The following is a 22,501-nucleotide window of genomic DNA, read 5'->3' on the forward strand; positions in this document are numbered from 1 at the left end:
TTCCAATACTTTTGTAAATTTTTAATAGGACGAGTCGGTCAAAATTGGTGTGAAAAAGTCAAGCAGCCTATAAGTTGAGATTTGGGGAGTAATTTTATTGGTTCCCGTAATTCGAAAGTAAAACTAGCGCAGCCAAGTAAAAATTTACTAGTACTTCCTAAGTTTCTGCTTTTCTTTGTACCATTTTTATATACCCAATGTGATTTCCCTCTACTATTTTGCAGAGTCTAGTAAGAGCTTGTAATCCCACGGTACATTTTTCTATATATTAAGCAATGGCTCAAACTTCGCACCTTGTTTTTGCCACGTCATGCTTTTTTTTACCTACATTGGATCGTCATTTTCTATATAGTAAAGTTCTGCACACATACGCCTCAGCAGAGGGCCAGATCGTCATTTTTAACGTCAGACGTCGGATCTTTATTGGACGGTTGGCATTTGTTTGGATCCAAACGCTAAAGCCGGGAGCAAAACTTTGTGTCTGAGGTGTCCACGCCTTCCTCATTCTTCTCAGCCGTTCGATTTCGTTCCTACAGTTACCGAATGCACGCAGCACAAACGCGCACAGTGGTTCCTTTGGATAAGGCCCCGCACCGTCCTCGCGCGACTGGATTCTTCTAGATGGAAACGAATACCACATGATGGGGAAGGGAAAAGGGGAGCAGGCACCGTCGTCTCCGCTCAGCTGCGACATTGTTGACGTCGGCTACAGCGACCATGGTGGCAGCCATTCCTCTGTGTCCACACCTCCCCCGTTTGCTTTGTCGTCGTCTCTCCGATTGCCATACGTACGAACAATCTTTTTCACCGTAACTTCACAGATCTGCGTCCCCTCAGTGTTAGGGTTGTCTTCCAGCCTGCCGCAATGTGCGCTCCCATACCATTACTACACATCGAGTAGCAATCGCCTTCCTCACATTTTTCCATCGCTCGCTCCCCCTGTAATGCAGAGTTTGCTTAGGTATTGCCCAACACGCAGGACGGACAGGCCACACCATCATACTATGAATCTTCTCCTCGTCAAAAAACCTAAGTCACATCAGAGCAGATAGCAGCCACATATACGTTGTGGATCGGTCGCCTGCTCCATGTCCTCCCCCTTGCTTTTACGGAATTGAGGATAAGTTCTTGGTTTTGCTGCGCAGGAGTATTACTACAGTCTATGCCAGGAATGCAGGTCCTGATGAATCTGTGGAACCTGTGGTTCCTATTTTAGTGTGGGGTAGCAGAGTCTTGATTACTGGGTTCCAAGCTAAATTACTATGTTCGAAGCTTGATTACTGTGTTCGATGCTGAATCCTGTTGGATCTAGATTCGAAATTGCAGTCCCAGAGTCTCGATTACTTGGTTATCTACAATACTATTGATCCTTGGTTCCGTAGTCAGTTTTTGTTATTTAAAACTAAATATCCCGTGCAGCCTGATTAGATATTAGAATTACTCTTATTTATTCTGTTATATTCATGCCATTGTTCCATTATAAATGGTCTGATTTATTGGAAGTTGTTTCTGGCTGATTGCGCTACAGGCTGACCTTGCTTTGGTTAGCAAATTCACTTGCTTAGTTTGTACTATGTTCACTCTAATTACGTTATGGTGGTGTTGACCGGTCAGACAACTAAGGCAACACATATTGTTTACTTTGTTTCGTAGTTAATTTTTAAATTAAAACCAAGTATCCATTATAAATGGTCTGGTTTATAAATGCTATCTATTTTCCCAAAAAAAATATTTTTGGGTGACTACGCTACAGCTTGATCCTGCTTTGATTAGTAGATTCACTTGCTAAGTTTATTCTATGTTCACTCTCATTACGTTATGGTGAGATGTTGACATAATGACATGTGACCACAATTATGGCAGCACATATTGTTTCAGTTACTAAAGTACCAACTGCTGATACATAGGGATCTTAAATAGGAAAAAAACAATTACACATGGTTTCTTAGGCATGTCATCAAGTTATAAACTTTTCCCCAAAAAATGTTTGTGTACATTACTTTGCAATTGCTAACCTGTTGTGCATTTGATTTTGCAATCGTAACCATCGCGCTGTCCAAATATACCTCCAATCAACAGGTTAGCAAATCTCATTTGTTTCTTACTGTTTTCGCATGGTCACTTACTAACAAGCTGATTTGCACAACATATAACTTCTATCTGGAACACGTATGCTTTCTCCGGTAAGCAAAATATAACATGCCTATTCCATATTCACAACAAAAATACACAGGTTCATTTTTTTCCATCGTGTCCCCTAACTGGGAAAAAATAAGAAAAGGTACAAGCCATCGCCCATGTTTTATTGAACACCATGTATATGTCCACGCATATATGACCATGTTCTACAGGTTGGTTTACATAGTATATGACCATGTTATGTTGCATGGCAGATATGTGAACACCAAAAGGGGACGCAACTGCGAACTGTGAGAAATTTTCCACATACTACACTCACATTGTCTGGGACAATGGGTGAGTGATTTTGTTATGTTCTACAACTATTTATCTTAATGTTGTTCAACAAACCATTTAGTTAGTCACCACTGATTGTCACAATGATATAAAAGTTCATTGTCAGTTGGTTTCTATGTAAGTGTGGGCTTCAACTCGTTATGATAAAAATCTCAACCTTAACTGTTGTCATGGTTCATCTTTCTCCAAATTATGTTGGCTTTGAATGGAGTGCATGGGATCTGTCTGTTCTTAATTTGTGCAATGAGATGGATGTTGAATTGTGTAGTAACCTTTGTTTAATTCTAGTGCCCTGGCTAGCTTGAAATAAATTTATACTGTTATCTAGTTCGATTCCTTAAAGCTAGCAGTAGTGGTCACTAGCCCTTGAAAATAAATTTTGGACAACCAGAATTTCGTAGGAGCTTTGACTACTATTGACGTTGATCTTTTTACTATTGTAGATTGTCATTGATGTAAATGTTATTAGTGGCACTTTAAGATGACTAAGGATCGATATCTATCATAAGATTTGTCTTTTCTTTACAAGTGAGGAGATTGTGTGAAGTTCTAACCTATGATATATGGTCCAGATCTTTGATGAGTACCTTAACTTGCAGGATAGCATACTCATACAGTAATACTGCTGCCTGTCGATCTTAACAAATTTCATTCAAGAACTAGGGCATGCTAATGTTCAAAAGAGTTGTCAGCGATTCATGACACCTGGTATTTATTATATCTTCTTTTGTAGAGGGCTAGTGTGGTCTGCTTAGCAGTTGGTAATTTTGCTATTGAAAGATTAATCTATTACTGTAAACTTGGTGACTTAGGTAGACATCTGATTTATACTTAATCTAATTGTTTCTCTATGTGAATGGATACATATAATAACTCAGGTAGCACTATAACCAGCAATGTATGGATGAATTGAAGGAAGTAAAGAAGACACACAATCTTACAGAAACTTTACAGAAACTCTGCATCTTGAAACTGCCATGATTGACAAAGAAGCTGGATGCATCATGTGCATTGGTGTCTTCTTATCACCATGCATTAAAGTGAAGCAAGTTCATTTGTTGACTAAGAATGGATGAACACAAATCAGTGGAGTTCGTTGCACTAGAGATGGAGGTTGGAGAGGTGTGGTAGGTGTCAATATGGCTTTGATACAATTTTGCCCGTACAATCTTTGTACGGAAAAGAAAAATGACATTGTACGTGGATACTATATTGTAATTCAATAATTTTTTTCTAAATAATAAATATATTTGTTTATAGTTTGTGTATGGGATTAGTATAATATATAAATTTTCAGCTACATTGATTACATTTGTATTCAAATTAAGTTATTTAATAATAATATTTATTACCTAGTTCATTTCTTGCTACACATGGAAGCGTTACTATTGCCCTCAGATATCCGTTGTACCATGGCAACACTTAACTCTTGGTTTTACCAACGTATGTATAAGTGTTGTTATAGATCTTAGCAACGGCAGTATAGGCAACACATAGTTATGTGTTGGTATAGACCTTAGCAACACATATATGAACTTTTTGCAACACATATATGCATTGCTAAAGGGGTGGTTGTTTTGTAGTGTTCAAAGTCGTTCCTAAGGGGATGCAAAGTCTTATCTTTTATGTTTCGTACACCAACATCATTTGCATCACGCCATCACATCATATTGCATCATAACATTGCATCATATATCATTTTGCATCAACAAAAGCACTGAAAAAAACGAGGATTCCTCCTTCAGCTTTGGCAAAGATTCATGAAAGAGTATTAAAGATGCAGGGTCGTGTTTCCGACAATACTATTCCTACGCAACGTCTACAGCAAGAATCAAACATCATACAGTAGCTTCGGCAAAGAAGGGGGATTTCTTCCTGAAGCGTGAAAAGAAGTGAAGGTGTTTTTTTGCCGCCGGCTCAAAAACGGTATGTACGATGGTTCCATGCTTCATAAAGAAATATATTACATCAATATACATACAAATTGTTTACAAGTGTTTCTTACAAAACCACGGATCATGTTCAACAACATTAAACGAGCAAAAATACAAAGTTTTAGCCTTCCCTAAGGACTTCATTGAAAGCTTCATTCAGAAGCCTGTCGACAGCTTCGTCAATAGCGTCATTAGCAATTTTAATTATGTCGAGCGCCTCTTCGACGGATGGGTCATCTTCAGGGTCATATGGTTCTGGAGGTGGATAAAGCTCCGCTACATTGAGACACAAATATCTGTTAGTGTCAAAGGTGAAAAACTTACTAAAATGAGTTAAAAATTGTATACCTATAAGTCTAGCACGCTCGACACCTTCTTCGGCTCTTTTTGCTTCTTCTGAAGCATCATGAGATTCCTTCTCATATCTTTTGATGGCTTCATCAGCGATTTCTCGCCCACCCTTCAGCCATACTTTGGAATAAAATTTTCCACCTAGGGTAGTAGCTTCAGCTGAAGGGTTTCTAATATCATCAGTTGAAAAGGCAAAGTCTGGCTGAGCTACAGCCTTAGCATTATCGTAGCCAACCTTCTCCAGGATGGATGTAGCCCCACAGGCAACAGTGAAGGCACAAAAGTCTCCTCTGTCGCTAAGAACTTCCTCAAAAGCTTCGACTTTGTCGTTTATCCATTGAATGACTTCATGAGGATTTCCACGAATAAAGTTTTGTTTGGAAGAATATGCTCCAACTTTAGAAAAACTGCTCTTTAAATTTCTAGCGCATTCCATGGATATTTCATAAAATTTTTCCTTGGTGGCCCAATGCTCATCGACATTCTTTAGCGCTCTTGATCTTTCAATTTCACATATTTCATGCTTCACCATTTCAATATTGAAGTTCTCATTTGCTTTGGCAACTTTCTTCTTTAGCTCTTGCACTTCGGCTTCATGAGCTTCGGCTTGAGCAGTAAGCCTGGCTTTGCTAGATTTCAATTTTTTCACTAAGGAGAGTAGGATCTTATCCTTCTCAAGAGCTTCATTTCTTAATGTAATAACCTCTGAGCGAAGGTTTCCAAGCGCTATTCGGCAGCTCTCATCCTCTGCATCTTTTTGGGCTTTTAAAGCCTTGCTTAAAATCAAGCCCTGGAAAACAAAGAATGAACACGTAACGACGATAGGAATTACCACAAAAATAGTTTATTGTAACACAAATTGCAAAATGGCAAATCAAAGTATACACACCTTTAGGCTGTTGTAGGCTTGGCTATTTGCAAGTTGATCCTTGGTCATCACAGACAAGCCGAGTTCAAGCTTCGAATACCCCATGTTATCCATCATTTCTCGGCAAACATTGATTTCCTTACCGTCAGGAAGACAGTAGACGAAATCATCATCATTATCTCCTCCATATACCAAGGATCCCTAGGGGTACTTCAGCTCTTTAGCATAATGTTCCATTTCAGCAACTTGCTCTGCTGATAGTTGTTTTCTCGAAGCATGTCGAATAATAAAATTCAAATCACCCCTGGAAGGTGCTTCGGGAGCAGGTGCCGAGGGTTTCTCGGGAAGGCTCTCTTTCACAAGACTTTCTGGTGCAGTTTCCGAAGGTCCCGCCTCGGCATGAGCAGAAGTACTGGCAGTGATTACCTCTGTGACATCTTCAGTTTTGCTACCAAAAGCTTCGGCAGAAGAAGGAGGCGACATTTTCACAGATTCTAGAACAGCTTCCAAGACACTATCCATCCTCCTCTTCCTTGAGTTCCTGTTGGAGCTGGCAGCTTCGGCACTGCTATCACCATCATCTTAGGCTTCTCTGGTACTTTTCTGCTACGTTTTCTGGCTCTGGTTCTCTGGCCGGGTATGCAATGGCTTCAATAGGCATAGAAGGAATAGTCTCTCTGGCTAGGCGGGTTGTTTCCACCCTTTCAATTAACTTCGACACATCGGTCATCTCGATGCGCCTGGGTCTGCGTGTCAAAACCTTGATCTTCTTGGACTTTGACACACCAGTAGATGTTGAGGCAGCAACTTTCCTTTTCCTCCCTTGCTTATGCGTGGGATAGCAGTAGTCTGGGTAAACGAACCCAATAACATCAAATACTCTATTCAACCTCTTCTTGTCGTGAGCGCCGAAGGCAGCCGTCATAGCTTCGTCTTCTACCCTCGAGTACCCTCTAAGAAGTTCATCACTTGTTGCCTCAATAGCGTCCAACCAATCATTATTTGGCTCATTAAATTGGTTTTTGAACTGAAAAGTATACTTCAGATAAACCAGGCCACCCTGGCTAGAGCCAGCGGTGGTTTCCTTTGGCATTTCCCACTCATTTGCAAGAGGCCATAATTTGTAAGCGATATGCTATTGAACTAAGTCTCTTGTGCCAATATAGGTGCACACTGTGTTGAAAGCAGCTTGGCATACTTGCACGCCATTTCCAAGTGCGTTGGACGACCATATAGGACGCTGGATAATGCCCTTCACATCCTCCCTATGGTTCAGGTCATTTTTCACATAAAACCATTCCTTCATCCAAGAACCTAGCCACTTTTTTCAAAACGTGGGCATAGGGTAACTCGCCTCAGACCGAGGCAAGAAGCTGTAAAAACCAAAATTATTATGATACTGTTCCTTTCCAGTTGCCTTCGTCTGATAGGACAGCTCATGAATATTGCAGAAGCATCTCACATCTGGCTCCAGTCCTTGGCTCCTCATGGCTCATATAAAAACTCCTACTCTAATAAGAGCTTCGGGAGTAATCTGATGAAGGTATATTTCAAATGTCTTCAAGACTTCGACCAGCATCTTGTGGAGCGGAAAGCGAAGCCCAGTTTTCATGAAGCTCCTGAGACTACCACTTCATCCCCTTCAGGCAGAGGAACGGTGTCTTCTCCAGTCCTCACTATAGAAACGTCATGAAAATATTTACCTTTCATTTCTTCAATTTGACCTTGCCTGATCGTGGATTTTCCAAAAACAATGTGGCTTGGTCTCCACGTCCAATCTTCAGCATTTTCATTCTCACTCTCAACATCGAAGCTCTCACTGTCGCTTGAATCACCAGACAGACCAACTAACATTTCGTTGGTGATCTTCTCTACGTTGGTCCTTTCTATGGTTTCGTAAAAGCCAGTGAGTGTGGGATCAACGCTTTTATTGTCCTCAGATATTTCGGTGATGGTGTAACACCCTAAATCCATCACCTAAAAGTAATCTAGTTTTATGTACTAAACTCCAATAGATAAGAAAATATTTGTGTTTTAAAATAATGAAATGGTAACATAATTAAATCAAACAATTTTCTTTAATAGTAAAATTTTAAGAAGTGTTTGAATGCATTCATGCCGAGGCATAAATTTTGTTTGATATATCCAACTTTTGGATCTAAGTTGGTGTGAAAATCCTATTTGAGAAAATAATACTGAGTTGTTAAAATATTGTTTTTAAAGCATTTTGGTAGGTATTGTAACAACTTAAATCCATTAAATAAAAAACAATTCAATTTTAGTTGTTAAAAATATTAGATAGGAAAAAGTTATTTTCAAGACTTAAGAAAAATAGTGATAAATAAATAAGTAACTTTTGAATATAAATAATGTTCACAAATGATTAATGCATTTATTTTTTTGGAGCGTGATTTTATGTTTGCTAATGAAATATAAGGATTTTATTTAATTTATTTATAACCTCTTTTAATAGAAATTTGTCTAAAATTTATTTAATGAATATTTTATTATTATTGTACATATATTTATTATTATATATTCTGATAAAAAAATAAAAATGAATTTCGAAATTAAGAAAAATAAAAAACTTATCGCACTCACGCACTCATTAGAGAAAGAACAAATTTTGAAATTTGAAAAATACCTAATATACTACTGCTCGGACCCTGGCCAATTAGAAACATCCGAACGCCAGCCTCACGTCACGTATGCTCCCCTCTCATCTCTCTATCTTACACCAGGGACCCACTCGTCGGCATCTCCTTTCTTCCCCAACCGGCCACCTACTGGACACTCGAATGGACCGTGTCGCCTGCGCGCTGACCGCCAGGCTAGCTGCCAGTGCCTCGCCCAAAACTGTCCCAACCATTACCCTCGTTGTATTGATGGAGCATGCGTTTCCCGGTCTACCTTCATGCACCATTAATGGAATGTTTACAGCACCATTAATAGAATGTTTATAGCCACCGACAAATTCAATCGGTATCAATTCTATCACGATTTCCACTCCTCCACTGTGCCCATCTGTCCGTTCTCCCTCCCCCACTCACCGGTCGTTTCTTCTCCATTCGGCCACTACCATTGATATGCCAACCATCCTCTGCTTTCCCTCTCCTAAATCGTGTGTCTCTTATCCTTCTCTACCTATAAATAGAACAGATCCCATGCGCTCCTTTCCCTTCCCAGTTCAATTGTTCGCTCGTCCCCATCGCGCTCCCTCCCTCCGAGCTCATTAGCACTTGCTGCTACTGCTACTGCATGTCACTCGCTTTAGGCCATCGTCCAAGTTCTCTGCATGCGTGTTGCTGTGCCACGCCACGCCGCGCTGCATCTCCTCGCCTCTGCCTTGCGAGCTGTGCTGATGCTGCTACATCGCTCGCCATCGACCTAGTTCCTCGCCAAAGCTACACCCTCGCCGGTGCGCAGTCTGCGGTGCTCGCGCTGCTCTTCTCGCGCGGATTTCTTGTCGCACCATCGTCATCATACCTCGTCGCTGGTGCTGACGCCATGGAGCAGCACGTCCTACGCCAAGACTCTCTCATAGCCATAGCTCGCCTGTCACGGAACGTCGCTGCGTCGTCTTCCTCACGTGTTGCTGCTCGTGCCAGCTCGCCCTGGGATTTCACTCACCGATGTTATCTCGAGCCTGGAGTTCCGTGTGCCGCACGCGTTGCTCACCGAAGATCCTTGACGACAACCACATTGCTACGTCAATGTCTGTTACTTGATGTTGTGCCGAACCAAGGTAGAAGATGAGGTCACATTTATAGACTACTCTCTCATCTACGCATAATATTGTTTGGATCCTACGATGTTTATTACTTTTATAAACTGAATATTTAGAATGCAAGTTAATTAGAAATGATTATGCTAATTTTATAACTTTGTGATTATCATTTTAGTTAGTGTTTTCATCAATTTATATATATATATATATTAATTGAAATTATGTATGTTGAATATGAATATTGTTTTCAAATAAAACGCTAAAAGAAAAGTAGACCACACTTTCCTTAGTCAAAAATTGTAGAAATATATTTATTTAGTTATCTTCATCACAAAATATGATTTAGTTTTATAATCAAAGTTTTATATGATTATATAGGTATGAATATTGTTTAGTCACGTTAATAAATAATAGAGTTTTCTAATAATGTTAAAATGATTTAATTAGGTGCTCAAACTTTCATAAAAAATTATAGTTTATATTATTGAATATAGTTTTCCTATTAAAGAATTAGATCATTTGTTCCTAATATAAAATGAATTAATTAGTTTTCTAGGCACGATTAATCTTTTTTCATCAAATTGAGTCTATATTATTTATATATATCACTTAGTTTTTTTCTAAAAGGACAAAATAATGAAATTAGTGTTCATGTTCTTTTATAATTAAATGTTAGTTATGAATATAGCTTTTTTAATAAAGTATAGACCATGTGTTTTCTAATGAAATTAAAAGATGCTTATTTGTTCATTATCTTTTGTTTGAAAATCCACTTAAGACATATAACCTAGCTCTTCATAAATTGGTGATAAAAATATGTTTAAGATATTTATTAGCTTTTCATAAAATCAATGATTTATAACGAGTTTATAATCTTATGAACCCTTAATTTTGGAATACCACATATGACTTTTATAAACGATTAAAATGGTGAACCTAATATTTGTATCTTTATAATTAAGATATATTCAAGCTTTGGTCTTGTTTTATAAAATGCATCGCCAGGCTCAGCAACATCACGACACTCGGGAGGAGTCCGAAGCTCACACAGTCAACAACACTGTGTCCGAGTCAAGGTATATCTACTGAGTGTCTTAATCCAATGTATCTTTACCCATTTTGCCTTTATATTTTTTCTTCTAAAAAGACAATACAAGGAGGTTTAACCTTCAGCTTGATGTAATGAGTCTGTGGTTACACCATCGAGTGTAACAAAAAAGTACCACGAAGCTTCAAAGTCATTTCTAAGGGAATGCAGAGCTAAGTTACCACCTAATTGAAAGGTGAAGAAGCTCCAAAGTTGTTCCTAAGGGGATACAGAGCTTAAATGCCACCTAAGTCAAATATAAAGAAGCTCCAAAGTCATTCCTAAGTGGATGCAGAGCTTAGCTCCAAAGTCGTTCGTAAGGGAATGTAGAGCTGAAATACCACCTAAGAAAAAGGTGAAGAGACTCCAAAGTTGTTCCTAAGGGGATGCAGAGTCTTATCTTTTATGTTTTGCGCGCTAACATCATTTGCATCATGCCATCACATCATATTGCATCATGACATCGCATCATACATCATTTTGCATCACCAAAAGCAGTGGAAAAATGGGAATTTCTCCTTCAGCTTCGGCAAAGATTTGTGAAAGAGTATTCTAGGTGCACAGTTCATGCTTGAAACTACTACCATGTGAAATTTTTGCTTTCGACAATACTATTCCTACACAATGACTACACCAAGAATCAAGCATCATACAACAGCTTCGGCAAAGAAGGAGGATTTCTTTCTGAAGCATGAAAAGAAGGAAGGTGTTTTTTCGCCGCAGGCTCAAAACGGTATTAATGAAGGTTCCACGCTTCATAAAAGAAATATTTTGCATCAATATACATACAAATCGTTTACAAGTGTTTCTTACAAAACTAGGAATCATCTTCTAGGACATTAAGCTAGCAGAGATACAATGTTTTTAGTCTTCCCTAAGGACTTTATCAACAACTTCGTTCAGAAGTTTGTCGACAGCTTCGTCAATAGCGTCATTAGCAATTTTAATAATGTCCAACGCCTCTTTGACGGACAGGTCAGCTTCAGGATTGTATGGTTCGGGAGGTGGAGAGAGTTCAGCTGCATTGAGGTACAAATATCTGTCAACGTCGAAGCTGAAAAACTTACGAAATTAAGTTAAAAAATGCATACCTATAAGCCTAGCCCGCTTGGCAGCTTCTTCAGCTTCTTTTGCCTCTTTTGAAGCATCATGAGATTCATTTTCATTTCTTTTGATGGCTTCATCGGCGATTTCTCGTCCGCCCTTCAGCCATATTTCAGAATAAAATTTCTCACCTAGGGTAGTAGCTTCGGCTGAAGGGTTTCTGATATCATCAGCTGAGAAGGCGAACTCTGGCTGAGCTACAGCCTTAGGATGATCGCAACCAGCCTTCTCCAAGATGGATGTGGCCCCACGGGCGCCAGCAAAAGCACAAAAATCTCCTCGATCACTAAGAACTTCTTTGAAAGCTTCAACTTCGCTATTTATCCATTGAATGACTTCATTAGGATTTCCACGAATAAATTTTTGCTCGGAGGAATAGGCTCTAACCTTAGCAAAGTTGTTCCTTAAATTCTTAGCGCATTTCATGGATATTTCATAACATTTTTCTTTGGCGACACAAAGCTCATCGACATTTTTTTGTGCTCTTGATCTTTCAATTTCACATATATCATGCTTCACCACTTCAACTTCAAAGTTCTCAGTTGCTTCGACAACCTTCCCCTTTAGTTCTTGCACTTCGGCTTCATGAGCTTCGGCTTGAGCGGAAAGCCTGGCCACGCTAGATTTCAATCTTTCCATTAAAGAGAGTAATATTTTATCCTTCTCAAGAGCTTCATTTCTTAATGTAATAACCTCCAAACGAAGGTTTCCAAGCCCTATTCGGCAGCTCTCATCTTCTGCATCTTTCTGGGCTTTCAGAGTCTTGCTTAAAATCAAGCCCTGGATAACGAAGAGTGAACACATAACAACGATTAGAAAAACAACAAAAATAGTCTGCCATAACAAAAATGGCAGAATGACAAATCAAAATATACGCACCTTCAGGCTGTTGTAGGCGAGGCTATCTGCAAGCTGATCTTTGGTCATCGCAGACAAGCCGAATTCGAGCTTCGGATACCCCATATGATCCATCATTTCATGTCAAGCATTGATCTCCTTACCATTAGGTAGACAGTAAAGGAAATCATTATCATTATCCCCTCCATATACAAAGGATCCCTGGGGGCACTTCAACTCTTTAGCATAATATTCCATTTTGGCGGCTTGCTCTGTTGATAGTTGCTTTCCCAAAGAATGTCGCACAATGAAATTCAAATCACTGCTAGAAGGTGCTTTAGGAGCAGACACCGAAGGATTCTCTGGAATGCTCTCTTCCACAAGATTTTCGGGTACAATCTCCGAAGGTCCCGCCTCGGCATAGGCAGAAGTACTGGCAGTAATCATCTCTGAGACATCTTCAGTTTTACTGCCAGAAGCTTCGGCAGAAGAAGGAGGCGGTGTTTTCACAGATTCTAGAACAGCATCCAAGACACTAGCCATCCTCCTCTTCCTTGGAGTTCCTATGGTAGCTAGAAGCTTCGGCAGTGCTGTCACCTTCATCTTCGGCTGCTCTAGTACTTTTTCTGCTACCTTTTCTATATCTGGCTCTCTGGCTGGGTCTGCAATAGTTTCAATAGGCACAGTAGGAACAGTCTCTATGGCCAGGGGGTTGTTTCCACCCTTTCACTTAACTTCGGCACATCGCCTGTCTCGATGCGCCTAGGTGTACCAGTCAGAACCTTGATTGTCTTTGATCTCGACACGCTAGTAGATGCCGACGCAGCGGCCTTCCTTTTCCTCCCTTGCTTCTGGGAGGGGTAGCAGTAGTCTGGGTAAACGAACCCAATCACATCAAACACTCTATTCAACCTCTTCGTGTCGCGAGCGCCGAAGGCAACCGTCATAGCTTCCTCTTCTGCCTTTGAGTACACTCCAAGTATCTCATCACTTGTTGCTTCTATAGCATCCAACCAGTCATCATTTGGTTCATTAAACTAGTTTTTGAACCAAAAAGTATACTTCAGATAAACCAGGCCACCCTGGCTAGAGCCAGCGGCGGTCTCCTTCGGCATTTCCCATTCGTTCGCAAGAGGCCATACAATGTAAGAAATATGCTCTTGAACTAAGTCTCTTGTGCCAATATAGGTGCACACTGTGTTGAAAGCAGCCTGGCACATTTACACATCATTCCCATGTGCAGTGGATGGCCTTCTAATGCTGAAGCGAGACCATATAGGGCGTTGAATAATTCCTTTCACATCTTCCCTCTGACTCAGGTCATTCTTCACGTAAAACCATTCCTTCATCCAAAAACCTGGCCACCTCTTTCGAAACGTGGGCACAGGGTAATTCGCCTCAGATCGAGGCACGAAGTTGTAACAACCAAAATTGTTGTGATACTGTTCCTTTCTAGTTTCCTTCGTCTGATAAGACAACTCATGAATATTGCAAAAGCATCTTGCATCTGGTTCCAGTCCTTGGCTCCTCATGGCCCAGATAAAACCCCCCACTCTAATAAGAGCTTCGAGGGTAATCTGATGAAGGTATATCTCAAATGTTTTCAAAACATCGACCAACATCTTGTGGAGCGGGAAGCGAAGCCCAGCTTTCATGAAGCTCCTAAAGACTACCACTTCATCGCTTTCTGGCAGGGGAACAGTGTCCTCTCCCCCAACCCTCACTATAGATACATCATGAAAGTATTTCCCTTTCATCGCTTCAATTTGACCTTGCTTGATGGTGGATTTCCCAAAAACAACGTGGCTAGGTCTCCACGGCCGATCTTCAGCATTCTCATTCTCACTCTCAATATTGAAGCTTTCACTATCACTTGAATCACCAGATAGCCCAGCCAATATTTCGTTGGTGATCTTCACTACATTGGTCCTTTCCATGGCTTCGTAGAAGCGAGCGAGTGTGGGGTCAGTGCTTTTCTTGTCTTCGACCATTTCGGTGATGGTCGCGTCAGAAAGCCGAAGCTTGCAAACAATTAAACTCAGAGAACAGAAAAACTAAACAACATCTGCAGCACAAAAGCTAGATGGCACGAAAAATATTTGCGACACAACCTTCTATATATATACTCAGAGCCTCATAGCTCGGTGGGCCCCACGGATCAGAATGGTTCGCTATTCTAGTGAAGGGAAGGTGTTTTTTCGGATCTTCAGCTAAAGGCCTTTGTTCGTGTCGTAGTCTGAATTTGTTACAATAAAATAAATTAATACTGCGAGGGGCTACTGTTAGGGGCCTTCTCCTTCCGAAGGTCCTCAAAAACATAATTAACTATTTGTTTTCAGCATAAGCTATTACAGGAAGCTTCGTCTTCAGGATGCAAGCCTCTTCCTCATGACGAAGGTACACGAGATGAAGACAAATCTAAAGATGATAAGAGTAAACGCCGAAGCTATCGCCAGATGGACAGCTTCAGCTCATAATGGAGATGAAGTATAATGATGATGCTGACCGAAAGGGAAAAAGACTACTATGTCCTTAATGTCTTGTATTACGATCATACGTGAATATTGGGGACATAAATGTACTTTTACCCGGCTGCGTCTCGTGCCTATAAATAGATGAACAGTAGCATCGTACTGTTCACGCTGAATAGTAATCGTTCTCTCGCATCTTCACCTTTGAGTAAGCCAAAGGTATCAATGTAATATGAATTCTGTTGATATTCATACATGTTTTATTGAATGCGAATATGAAGGAATTAACGAGATGCAGTTATTTTCTTCGTCCCTTTGCATTCATGTTCACATATTAAATGATGAAGGCATGTCCTTCATGACCTTCGTCTGATGATCATTATACCTATGGGGAGATAATGCTTCGGAAGATGAATGTCCCTAATAATTAACAATTGTGTTGCCTTGTTCTTGATTCACAACATTTGAGAACAAGTGACCAATATTGGCGCCCACTGTGGTGATCGAACCCATGACCATGTGGTAACTTACCAACACCACGTATGACCAATCTTTCTCTAGTAAAGACATGACATAATATAGAATCTTCAATATTTAGATGCAGCATCCTCCTACTAACAATAAATAACTAAATGTGTAAGTGGACTAGGGTTCATATACTGAATGAATTAAAATTAAAAGTGAACCAAAAACTAGACTAAACATTGTAGGCATTCACAAGGCTAACACATTAAACCCTAAAGACCTAAAGCATTGAAACATCTTCCACACGGGGTTCTCGGATTTCAACTAAAATCGGCTTGCTGGCGTTACTCACTTTTAAAACATTCGGGACAACAATCAACAGCTATTGAGGATATTAAATCGATTCCTAGACACAAAATATAATGACCACTAGAGCAAATCATCGACTTCATCACATAAACAAAAATTGGCACAACATGGATAGGACCTATCAGTTGGTTGTTTAAAAAACTTAACCTACTTTCCGCATTATTAATCCAATCACACTATGCATACAAGTTTACTAACACATGATTCACATTATTTATACCTTAAACCTAAACTTCATCACACATCACGACTATTCTCCAATCATGACGACAACCATAACGCACATGTGCTACAAACAGGATAATCACCGCGACCAACATATTTATTAAACTCGTCTAACAATTCAATCAGCAGGAATAGCGAATTAGCTAACAGAAGTAGCGAAATAGCTCACCAATAACTAGAGTTGACTCAACTGCTGCGAGAACGATGATGACCTCCGAATCAGCCAATACTTCAAGCATCAGCTACAAACACGAAGATCAACACGACTAAGACATCTAACCATTCCGATCATCAAGCCCATTAATCGTGAATAATAGTTCAGCTTACCATGATCAAATCAATTCAATAATTGCAAGAACGACGGGATTTCCCCAATCCAGACATTTTGCTGAGCACCTGTCGATGCGAGCACGACGAGAGGGAGCTCGCGGCGTTGCAAAGCAGTCACGTAACGACGTGGACACCACTACTAGGCGTGAGGTGAGGCAAATTCGGAGGACGCAGGGACAGCGAGCGTAGACCGTCGACTGGAACCAGAATGTGGCATGGTGGAGCAGGGTCGGTGATGTTCGAGCGCTGCGAGGCAACGACGAAGTCGACGGTCGGCAGCGCAGACGAAACCGAGACCGACCGTGACAAAGGAGCTGCGACGACTAGATCGACGGCCGCCTGACGGCCATGACGAACAACAACGCTGTGAAGATCGAGCACGACTTGCAAAAGCTAGAGATAAGGACGTGCGTTTGGTAGACGTCGAGCAGGGACGACGGCAGACGCTGTCCAGCCTGGGAGCACGATGCAACAACCTCCGGTTCGGGAGGACGATGGTGTGTCGAACTGCAAGGGCGACGGTGGGGCGACCCTTGGGGTCGAGGTTGAAGAGAGAGGGATGACAGCGGCACGGAGCAGTAGAGAATGATGGCGTCGCGGAGTTGGAGTGGCCGAGGAATTCAAGCACGCGGGAGGAGATTACGTCACCACAAAGCAATTGGTGAGGGCGACGAGCCGACAACACATGCGCCATCAGCTGCTGGAGTTCTGTGATACTCTCGGCGTGCGAACACCAGGAAGAATCATGACCGTGGCTGTGAAGGGAATGGAGAAGCGATGGTAGATGAGCTCCTCCCACCTGCCTCCCAGACCGAGGCGAGCACGGTGACAAGAGGAAACAGAGATTACGAAGTCATGTGGCATTTGGGAACGAACACAACACATAGCAGTAGCTAGCATGCGAAATGAGACCTCCATGTTACCCAAGCAAAAGATGCGTGGCAGTGCATGGCGACCCAGCGCCGAGCACTCCTAGCGTGAGCCTGCATGCACGAGTGGCCATGCGGCCAGTACCAAGGAACGGAGGCCACTGGGATAAGAACGAGCACAACCCCTACTAAAAATCCAAGCTAGCCGAAAAGGTCAGTAACGGAGGTTAGGCAGTGGGGAAGATTAGGATGACGAGATATTTTTGGTTTTTTTGGTTGGCTTCTCCCCGTAACCTAACCTGGCTATATGACCCAGACCGGCGAGAGCCTCGCTCTAGAGATACGACCAATTTGCTCACGCCCGTAGAGCCTAGCCCAGGGCGCTTTAAGTATCGTGCGAGCCTGACTTCACGTCTCCACATAAGTAAGCAAACACACCTCGCACTATACATGTCCAAGCGGGTCGGGCCAGGCGGGCGGCCCGGAGCCCGGCACGAAAAAAGCCCGGCACGGACCCGGCCCGGCACGGTGGCTAACGGGCTCGGGCCGGCCCGGCACGGTAGCCGTGCCGTGCTTGGGCCGCAAGTGTGGCACGGCGTGCCTGGCCCGAGCACGGCCCGTGTAACCGCCGGCCCGTTTAAGGCCCGTCCGGGAGAGAAATATCCTCTCCTCTCTCACTCACTACTCTCATTCTCTCACTGTCTCACACACCGTCGCTCCTCGCTCGTCCCTCTCCAGCTCTCTCCTCTCTTCACCGTCGCTCTCTCTGGCGCCGTCGCTCGTCCCTCTCCTCTTGATCTGGTCGGTGTTCGAACGGCTCCGGCTCCGGCTCCGGCTCCGGCTCCGACTCCGGTGATCTCCCCTCTCGCTCTGTCGCTGAAACTGTAAGTCGAATCTGTCTTAACTCGTAACCCTAAATTGGTGTCCGTCGACGGCGACTTTTTTGGTGCTTGCTTGTGTGCTGCTCGGTGCTCCTGAGTCCTGATCCAGCTGTTCTCGTGAAGTTCTATTCGGTTATTCCCCTAGATCTAGCATTCTACCTTCACTCTGAAACCCTAACTACTTCGTTCCCCTCTGTCCCGGCCAAGATCCATATTCTGCTCCTATTTTCCTCTCTCAAGCTCAAGCGACGTCCCCTCTGGTGGCCCCTCGCTGGCGGATCCGGTGCTCCGGTCAGTCAGGTGAAACCCTAACTTGTGCTCCTACTTGTTTGGTGCTCCGTGCTCCTACTTGTTTTTATTGTAATTTGTTCTTCCATTTTCTATGTATTGAAGGCCGTTGAGGAGCCGGTGACGCCGTGAGGAGCCGATCAAAATCCCTAGATGGATGTTGATCCGGCCGCCGAGGCGGCCGCCGAGGCTGAGGAGCATGCACTTGAGGATTACAATGAGCACCTTGTTGAGATGGCGTTGTTTGGCCATAATGTGGATGCTGCTGTCAACATCGACGCGGTGGAGCCACAGCCAACACCGACCATGGCCGGGACAGTGACGGGGTCTTCGAGCCCCGCTGGCACTGGTAGTGGTAGCACTGTTCGTGACACCCGATCCAGGAAGAGGCTACCCACGTCCAGAGTATGGTCTGACTTTGATGAGGTAACTGGTGTAGACGACAAAGGTAAGAAGGTAAGGGTCTCTGCCATTTGCAAACACTGCAAAACTACCTTGTCTGCTAGATCTTCCTCTGGTACTGGACATTTGCTTAGGCACCAACAACATTGTAAAGCTAAGATTGAGCATGATCGAGCTGGCAGATTATGTGTGTAATCTTGATATTATCATATTGTGTGTAAGACTGTAAGTGTAATTGCTGGCAGATTATGTGTGTAATTGTGAATTTGTGATCTTGATACCAGATTATGTGTGTAAGTGTAATTGCTGTCATATTATGTATATTATGTGTGTAATTGTGATCTTCATATCAGATTGTGTGTTATGTCTAATTGCTGTCACATTATTTGTGTAATTGATTTTTACTGTTATTTGGACTAATGGGCGGCACGGCCCATTTAAGCCCACCGGGCTAGAAGCCCGGCACGGCCCGTTTAGAGGGTCCCCGTGCCGTGCTTGGGCTCTAAGTACGGCCCGTGGGCGGGCACGGCCCGGCCCGTTGAGGCCTGCGTGCCGGGCCTGACCGTGCCCGGGCCGGGTTAGCCCGGCACGCCCATTTGGACATGTATACCTTGCACGCGTAGAACATGATTGACAACAATCAAACACCATCTCATTGCATCATACGATGCAAGCACCAATAAATACAGGCAACCAAACACACAATTTCTGTTTTTCGTGTTGCTCTACATTCGCTCGCACAAACACGCAGTGACCGTGGAATGGCACGGCCCACGAACAAGCTGCGCTACTAACCCCCGATTACTAACCTGCTAATGCAGCATGCATCAGAGCAGCATCTATTATCGTGTGATTGGTTACATGCCTCGTTTCAGTCTGGCTTGCGCCAGCCTGGTTGCGCAGGAATGCACCTGTCTCACGTCTGCACGTACTAGTAAATGACAGAAAAATCACATAAACTGCATGTGAGCTTACAAGCTGAGCTCATGCTATGCAGATAACCGATCATAATTTAAACACGGTCAACAAGCTGTAAAAGACTCTGACAAAGCAGCTTTCTGTTGTCCGATTTAGGACTAAAGAAACTGAAAGTAACTAGCCAACTGAAACTAAAACGTAACTCATTCGTGCTTTGTTTTAGATGCAAAAATACATATACAAACAATCATTTTTACTAAACTTTCACCTTCACGTATATACGTCCATCAAACTACGTGCCCATACACCATAAATCAAATGCATTCCATCTAATTTTAACTTACCAAAAACTGCTCGTGTAAGAGACTAAATACCAAAATTTGTGGTTGCAACGCTCAGGCAGCCGAACAGGTATTTGGTTGGCCACGTAGCAGCTTTGCTAGCGGGATGTACCCAGGAGTGGCAAAGGCGAGTGCCCGTGGATAGGACCGGAGGCTGATTGAGCGGTGGTTGGGGATAAAGAAGAGGGGATCAGACTTGGGTACAATGGTTGGGATATTTTCAGAGAAATGCACGTACACAAGACAAGGGTTAAGGAATAAAGGAAAATGGACACGTAGAGGATAAAAGTTTCAGATTTTTCTTCTCTCTTTCCTTCAACAAAAGAACACAAAAACAAGATTTCCAAAATCTAGAGTCTGAATGGGGTATAACTAAACCGAACCACCACAATATTGGTCAACAATACTTGAGATAGGATTTAAGAGAGACGTCGACGGATCAAACCAAACATCATCGGAGTCGATATATTAAGACCGTGCTTAATTCGATTTGATTTGAATCCCGATAATTCATTCGCGGTCTGAACTTCATGAAACATTTTGGACAATTTAGATAGATGGAGATAGAGGTGATATGGAAATCATGATAGACGAAAATAATTAGGATATAAAGACCTTTATTCACACTGATAACTCGTGCTTATGTACATAGTCGCAGTCGAACGGGAGATAAACACACGGGGTGTTACAACGCTCCCCCCTTAAAAAAATCTCGTCCCAAGATTCGGAACGAAAGACTTCTAAGAGTAGAGAGGTGTGTAACTCTTGTCCATATCAATGACAACATAAGCCAGTTTCGGGCAAAGACGAGTATCTTAGGATGTTGTTGCTCTAGTGGATATAGCAAGTACACTTTCTAGCTAAGTAGAGATGTCAACAACAGAAACAGTATCTATCAGAAGAACGCAGAAGGTTCCATGTGTGCAGTTTCCTTTTTTCTGACAACTTGAGTCTATTAAGCGAGTAGTGGACAGGTGGATAGCAATTGACCAATCCGAGTTTGTTGCAACCTCTTGGGTAAAACACATAGAAAGAGGTTTGTTGATAAACCAGCATTAGAAATCCATGGCACACAGGACAAGTGTGGATGTCAAACAACATCAAGGTTACCCGTGGTTATCCAGGGATTTCAAGCTCAAGAAACATCATAGAGATTCAAAGAATACATTAGTGAACGTGATCAACAAATGTTGACTTCACAATGGACCAGCTTCATCAAGCACTAGCATGACTCGACTTGATCACACACGTTGGAAAATCACATGTGAGGTCATCGAGGCACGACTAGAGCGATGGTCATGTTGTTACCAATCGACTTAACTTAATTCTTGTAAGCGTTCTCTCAAGGCGTGTTGAACTAAAGTGAGTTTAGACAACTCGACAAAAACGGTAGACCTTCTAGGGTGCTTAGCTCTACTTAGGGCCTTAAACCATGAGTGTGGTGACTTCTGCCTTAAGCTACTCACATGTGATAATAGGTTTAGGAGTGTGTGTTGAGTTAACCTCTATAGCTAAATGCTAAAGTGTTATAGCTGCTTCCTTCCATCACACCCAACCCCTCCATAGCTCCATCACACCCGACCCCTCTGTAGCTCTGCCACGCCTGACCTAGGGCTCGGCACCTCGGGATTAATTTGGGGGTGGGTCTTTTTAGGATAGACGGTTCCCCTTCTCCCTCAGTGACGGCTGGCCCTGGCTGTCCGATGTTTTTTATTTCATGCGCACTCTACGAATGATAGGCCCCCAAGGACCCAAGCATCCTATCACACCGGATTTAGGGGGCCAAACCCGACCGCGAATCAAATGTGTGCTAGGATCAAGTCTCACACATATAATGACTCATGGTATAGAAATGATGTCACATCTTTAATATATAATGGAGTTCTGTACAAAATAGTTAAATAATTACATCATACGAAGACAACAATTCAGCAACCATAGTTGACTAGGAGACAACGACCTAGACCACTCACAAACTCATCACATCATACTTCATGCACCTCATCCTACGGTACCTGTTCTTGACCTAGGGAGATGTGAGTACAACAAGAGTGAGCTCACAAACGTTCATCGCTCAACAAGTTGTGGGGAATAATGTGCATGAACTCACCAAAGGTGGGAACTCATGTGAAGTGTAAGGGTTACCAAAGGAGATGGTTAAAGCTGAGCATTGCTTTTAGAGTTGGTCAAAATTTTATTAGCAGTTACTAAGTATAAGTAGATACCAACCCAAATAAATAAGAGATCAAAATTAATAACAACACCCACAATGCAATGCATATGACAGATTAAGTTTAGTTCCATAAATAAATCATATGAGTGTCAGAGCTGCTCATGACTGTGAGCACGACTGATATACCAGTTTTACACTGTGCAGAGGCTGCACATCTTTACCCGCTACGGTTACACATTTTCCCGCTACAGTTACACATTTACCCGTTAATTTTAGTTCCAAGGGATTGTGACTTCCCATTCATCTCTGCCGAGGAGACGAGTCAGGGTAGCACTACGAGGCCTTTACAAAGTTCCACTAGCTTCATAAAACCCGCTACGGTTTCT

General features: G+C 42.4%; 1 protein-coding gene across 1 annotated transcript; it reads left to right on the top strand.

The window, feature by feature from the left end:
• The first annotated feature begins 8,990 nt into the window (after nt 1-8,990).
• LOC100381707 (uncharacterized) lies at nt 8,991-15,132 on the top strand. Its single transcript, NM_001174516.1, has 3 exons — nt 8,991-9,373; nt 10,361-10,431; nt 14,723-15,132. The coding sequence occupies exons 1-3, from the start codon at nt 9,136-9,138 to the stop codon at nt 14,858-14,860; spliced, it is 447 nt and encodes a 148-aa protein (NP_001167987.1). The 5' UTR covers nt 8,991-9,135; the 3' UTR covers nt 14,861-15,132.
• The last annotated feature ends 7,369 nt before the right edge of the window (nt 15,133-22,501 follow it).

Source organism: Zea mays, chromosome 2 (genome assembly GCF_902167145.1).
Source record: "Zea mays cultivar B73 chromosome 2, Zm-B73-REFERENCE-NAM-5.0, whole genome shotgun sequence".
Classification (NCBI taxonomy): Eukaryota; Viridiplantae; Streptophyta; class Magnoliopsida; order Poales; family Poaceae; genus Zea; species Zea mays.

Bases quoted from the DNA above. Each gene is read 5' to 3' on its own strand.
- LOC100381707 (NM_001174516.1), top strand. From the start codon at position 9,136: ATGGAGCAGCACGTCCTACGCCAAGACTCTCTCATAGCCATAGCTCGC. The intron at 9,374-10,360 runs GTAGAAGATGAG...ATGCATCGCCAG, and splicing joins TGATGTTGTGCCGAACCAAG to GCTCAGCAACATCACGACAC. The intron at 10,432-14,722 runs GTATATCTACTG...ATTTGTTTTCAG, and splicing joins AACACTGTGTCCGAGTCAAG to CATAAGCTATTACAGGAAGC.